Below are 6044 nucleotides of genomic sequence, written 5' to 3'. Positions count from 1 at the left end.
TGAAAAGTTCCCCCAGTTCTGAAAAAATCGATAAATCCGACATGGGGTCGAGAATCTAAGCTTTTTATATGCAACACATTTTCTGGGCTGTACATGGGCTGTTCACGCGTTGGGAGGCGCAATGATGGTTTTATGTTTTCGCCCAAAGGGACAGCTAGGAACATCGTATACACAGAAGTATTCGAGTGAAGAGAAGACATTGCAACCTACACATGCGCCTTCGTTCCCTAGAGGGAAAGGACTAGATTGGGATTAGTCATTGCCTACTAGGGGCTCTTACATACCCGGGCAACGCCGGGCTATGCTGCTAGTAGATACTAATCACCATTTAATGTCTGCCTTCCATGCTGGCATTGGTTGAACTGTCTAACAGTAATATTTCTTCATGGCCGAACAAGTTTACACAGAAGATTGGAAACAAAAGACATTGCTTGTATAATGATGATCTCAAACATTAAAATTTTAAGCTTTAGGTGAATTTACAGGTGAAAAGTGTCCTGAGTATTGTAGATGATCAATGGGGTGCACTTTTGTGGTCCAGGCAGAATCTTTGATTGACTGCTGACCCTTGTTATCACAGATCAATTTATTATTATTGCTGCCCCGACTGGCCTCTGTGCCAGTGGCACATAAAAAGCACCATCCGATCATGGCCGTTGCCAGCCTTGTCTGGCACCTGTGCTGGTGGCACGTAAAAAGCACCATCCGATCGTGGCCGTTGCCAGCCTCGCCTGGCCCCCATGCCGGTGGCACATAAAAAGCACCCACTACACTCACGGAGTGGTTGGTGTTAGGAAGAGCATCCAGCCGTAGAAACATTGCCAGATCAGACTGTAGTCTGGTGCAGCCTTCTGGCTTCCCAGACCCCAGTTGAACCGTCCAACCCATGCTAGCATGGAAAGCGGACGCTAAATGATGATGATGATGATAATGATTACAATCTTGGAGTTGTTGGCATTAGGAAAAGCATCCAACTGAAGAAACCATGCCAAATGAGACTGGAACTTTGTGCAGCTCTGTGGCTTACCAGTTCCAGGCAAACCGTGTAACCCATGTTAGCATGGAAAGCTGACACTAAATGGCCAACCTGGGCTGCAGCAACAACGTCTACCCACCATACTTCTCGTTGCAACATCACTGCCCCAAGGTCCTGGATACATTCCAGGCCAATGTCTGTGATCATGTTGTCGAAATAAATGTGATGGTGTTTACCTCTTCTTACATGCCCATGAAGTTGGTTCCACATGACTTATCTGGATGCTTCCACTTCAGGGTGGTGCACACAGTGACCAGATAGTTGGAATTGTCTTTGCCTGATCTTCTCAGGCAAAGACTGATTAACTTTCAGCAGGTGGATTTGTGATAAGTATAATGCAATTCACAACTGGCGTATCAATTTATCCCAGATCAGTGATGAATGAAGAATGAATCGATGATAAACAAGGACAGATTTTCAAATCAGTGCATACATGTAAGAGTTTGTTGTGGTTTAGCTGCAAGTGAGCCCTTATCTAACAGATCTATAAACAAATGTTTCCTCTAAGACCCTTCCGTCTTTCTCTTGGATTTGGCATACCTATGTCTTCATTATCCAATGTGTCCTTCACTTTTTAACATGGCTGAGAGTAATTTTAGAGAGATATGGTTGCTATTTTTAGCAGATTGATCAACAATACATGCACACAAAAAATAATAAATAAATAAAAACAATGAAACAAGAGTTGGTATAAAAATAATCTTTATTTCTATACCTGTGTTTGGTAAATAGGGTGGGTGAGGATCTGCAGGGGTCAAAAAAAAAAGAGCTATATCTCAAGGGACCTACAAACATGACACTGTAGTATAATGTGTAAATTATTCTTAAGGGTCCCTGACATGGGGATATAATATCATTCTTTTGTACTCTTAAACTATTGCACCATTAAACTCCTTCAGCTCGACACTGCTAGTCTAACAATCATCACAGAAACAATTTGGTCACTCTCATGGTTATGGAACCTTCTCTTGAGGTGAGCTGGGAAAAAGGTCTGGTGAGGAGGGATGGGGTGGAGGTAGGAGCTATCCTGAAAGAAATTAAGACTGGTCTTTCATTGGAAGAAAGGAAAGGAGGGGAAAAAAAGGGAACCGGTCAACTTGAACATTATTAATGTAAAATATATTTCTGAAGATAAACATTTATCAGCGGTGGAGCTCCAGCATGGCCGCGGCCTTCGGGCTAAGACATTTTTAAGGATTTATCGCTGAAGATAATGAACAGCAGATTTTAAACAAACAAATAATCTAACAAAAAGGGGTTGATTTTTAGGACAAAAGTGGGGATTTGAGAATTATTAATATATCAGAGATAGCAATAATAATAATAATAAATAAAAACAATGAAACAAGAGTTGGTATAAAAATAATCTTTATTTCTATACCTGTGTTTGGTAAATAGGGTGGGTGAGGATCTGTAGGGGTCAAAAAAAAAAGAGCTATATCTCAAGGGACCTACAAACATGACACTGTAGTATAATGTGTAAATTATTCTTAAGGGTCCCTGACATGGGGATATAATATCATTCTTTTGTACTCTTAAACTATTGCACCATTAAACTCCTTCAGCTCGACACTGCTAGTCTAACAATCATCACAGAAACAAATTTGGTCACTCTCATGGTTATGGAACCTTCTCTTGAGGTGAGCTGGGAAAAAGGTCTGGTGAGGAGGGATGGGGTGGAGGTAGGAGCTATCCTGAAAGAAATTAAGACTGGTCTTTCATTGGAAGAAAGGAAAGGAGGGGAAAAAAAGGGAACCGGTCAACTTGAACATTATTAATGTAAAATATATTTCTGAAGATAAACATTTATCAGCGGTGGAGCTCCAGCATGGCCGCGGCCTTCGGGCTAAGACATTTTTAAGGATTTATCGCTGAAGATAATGAACAGCAGATTTTAAACAAACAAATAATCTAACAAAAAGGGGTTGATTTTTAGGACAAAAGTGGGGATTTGAGAATTATTAATATATCAGAGATAGCAATAATAATAATAATAATAATAACAATAATAACAATAATAGTGGAAGCTTCTACCTCTGGAGTAACCAGTTCGGTAAATAAACCATAACATTTTGAGTTTGTTCTTCGATGTTTCGGAAGAGATATTTTACATGGGTGGTGGTGGAGGTGGTGGCGGCGGCGGTGGAGGGGGTGGTGGTGGAGGAGGAGGTGGAGGTGGTGGTGGTGGTGCTGCTGCTGCTGCAGCCGCAGGAGGTGATGGTTCTGCTGGAGTTGATGTAGTTGACGCAGTTGGTGCTGGGGTCCCACTTCGACTTGATGATGATGACGATGTCTGTTGAGGATTTGCAGCTGTCAGCCGTTCTGAAACATAGCAACACATACTTCTGTACATATGTATACATACATACATACATACATATATATATAAATAAATACAGACACACACACACATATATATACTGCTTTTATGTCAAGTTATAGTAAAAAAAAAAATTAACATTAAACAGAAGAATTACTCAAAGAAGAGTGTTGTCAGTAGCTTCAAAGTTTCGGGCTAATAGCCTTCATCAGACAGTGTGATGAAGGCTAGCAGGTCAAAACTCTGAAGTCACTGCCACCCTTTTGGAAAAGTTAGGGAATATATGGTTACCTTCAAGGTAAATGGAATACAGTATAGAATATTACAACCAAATAGAGGGTATATATAGTACATACATATACTGATACAACACTTACTGATGGCATCAAAGAAATAGGATATATACAAATACTATAGATAGCACAATGTATACTGGGAACATACAAATGTCACAGACATTACAACATATACTGGGTACATACATGCTCTATAGATGTTACAATATCTACTAGGTACATACATATGCTAGAAATATTACAATATATACCAGGTACCAACATATACTAGAGGTTACAATATATACTGGGTACATAAACCAGAGGTTATACAGAGTACATAACGAAACAAATGGTACAAGTTATTCATAGTGCATTACGGATAAATAATGCAGGCTCAGTAGAGTACACAATATATATATTAAAAAACAGAAATTTAGAAATTTATAGGCGTTAGGAAGGGCATCCAGCTGTAGAAACACTGCCAAATCTGACTGGGCCTGATGAAGCCTTCCGGCTTCACAGACCCCAGTTAAACCGTCCAACCCATGCTAGCATGGAAAGCGGACGCTAAATGATGATGATGATGATGATGATGATGATACTGCATTTTGTGATTGAAAGCATTGTTGGTTACAGATTTCCAAAGCGCCAATCACTACTTCATTGCGTTTCTAATAGTGTGAGTGATAATGGAGCATCTGTACAACAGGGACAGAAATAATACAACACCAGGTTATTGATTTCCTTGTCAACATTTATATTTTCTATTGATATATATCAGTAAAGCACACAGACCAGACAGGGCGAATAACATATAAAGTAGCATAGACTAGATTAATTATGTAATCTACAAGCGCTGGAGACTAGATAAAGGTGCTCAGAAACAGTACAAGTTTGACAGGTGAATAGAGAGATGATAGACAGAGGGATGAGTGGGTATCAAAGATGGCATTTAATATAGAGAGGGTGCAAACTAGATAGGGCATAGAGTCTAGAAATAGCTCAGTATACGCAAGGTACATAAGCTGAAGATGGTACTGGATAGGCAGAGGACATTACAGAGATGATTCAGACTGTACAGAGTACCTAATCAGAGATTGTATAGGTTAGACAGGGTACATAACAGAGATGGTACAGACTGTGTAAGGTATATAAGATAGAGATGGTACAGAACAGAGATAATACAAAGTGTATAGGCTAAGCAAGGTACATAACAGAAATGGTATGGCCTATACAGGTACATAATTAAAGATGGTACAGGTTAGACAGGGTACAGAACAGAGATGGTACTGACTGTACAAGGTACATAATCAGAGATGATGCACACTGTACAGGGTGCATAATAGAGATGGTACAAGTTAGGCAGGGTACAGATCTGAGATGATAAGGCTAAGCAGGGTACATAATGGAGATAGTACAGAATGTACAAAGTATGTAAGATAGAAATGGTACATACTGTATGGAGTACATAATTAGAGAAGGTACAGGCCAGATGGTGCTGATTCTTCAGGGTACATAATCAGAGATGGTACAAGCTAGGTTGGGTAATATAATAGAAATGGTACACACTGTACAGGTTATGGAAGAGAGAGATGCCAGAGGCTATACAGGGTACATAATTAGCGATGGTACAGACTAGACAGGGTACATAACAGAGATAGTACAAACTGAATTGATAATAATAAGATAGAAATGACACAAGCTGTACTGGGTACATAGAGATGGTTAAAGCTGTAAAGAGCGCATACATAATGTATAATGCATTGCTGACATTAAATGCTATATTCCCCATTTATTAAACATATCTTTATCATATACATCAGTGGTTCTCAACTGGGGTCCATATGGCACTTGGAAGTCTATATGGCCCTTGGGGGTTTATATGACCTTTGGGAGTCTATATGGGCCTTGAGGATCCATATAAGATTTTGATGTTAAAGTTTAAATGTAATAAATCAATTATATTTCAACAATACATAAAATATTTTAACAATATTGTTTATACAATTTCATTATCAAATTAGAATAGGTTTTTTTAAATATCAAAAAGTTATGCAGGTCTAATAGAGTAAAACAGATATCACAGGGGTCCATAGGTAAAAAATGGCTGAGTACCACTGATATACATAGAATAATGTATGTTTATCTCATACACATGATAATAGTAGCTTTATCACACAGATGATAGAGGTGCTTATATTATATACATATAATAGTACTTTTATCATGCACATATCATAATGGTATCTTTATCATACAGAATATGAAAATGATATGATTTGTCAGATATTAACAAAAGTAAGGACATAACATTCATTGGTTTTGAGATGGTTTTATCTTGTTTATCAGTGAAGGGGTTGATTCCCTCCAAATAACAAGGATTAATGGTCGGTAAATATAACTTAGTCAT

The 6044-nt window shown here is 38.6% G+C and overlaps 1 protein-coding gene and 1 long non-coding RNA gene across 5 annotated transcripts in view; one reads left to right on the top strand and one right to left on the bottom strand.

Annotated features, from left to right (window-relative positions):
* LOC118762845 overlaps positions 1–6044 on the top strand; it is a 64184-nt gene that overhangs the window by 51795 nt on the left and 6345 nt on the right. The window lies entirely within an intron of this gene.
* LOC115210266 (WASH complex subunit 4) overlaps positions 2391–6044 on the bottom strand; it is a 122065-nt gene continuing 118411 nt past the window's right edge. For 3 of the 4 annotated variants that reach the window (XM_029778753.2, XM_029778755.2, XM_029778754.2), the window contains one exon: positions 2391–3358. In XM_029778753.2, coding sequence (XP_029634613.1) covers positions 3144–3358 — 215 coding nt within the window. In that variant the 3' untranslated portion in view covers positions 2391–3143. The remainder of the gene's footprint in view (positions 3359–6044) is intronic. The other variant, XM_029778757.2, reaches the window with a different exon arrangement.

This window comes from Octopus sinensis, linkage group LG4, assembly GCF_006345805.1.
Source record: "Octopus sinensis linkage group LG4, ASM634580v1, whole genome shotgun sequence".
Classification (NCBI taxonomy): Eukaryota; Metazoa; Mollusca; class Cephalopoda; order Octopoda; family Octopodidae; genus Octopus; species Octopus sinensis.
This window is presented reverse-complemented; position numbering and strand designations above follow the sequence as displayed.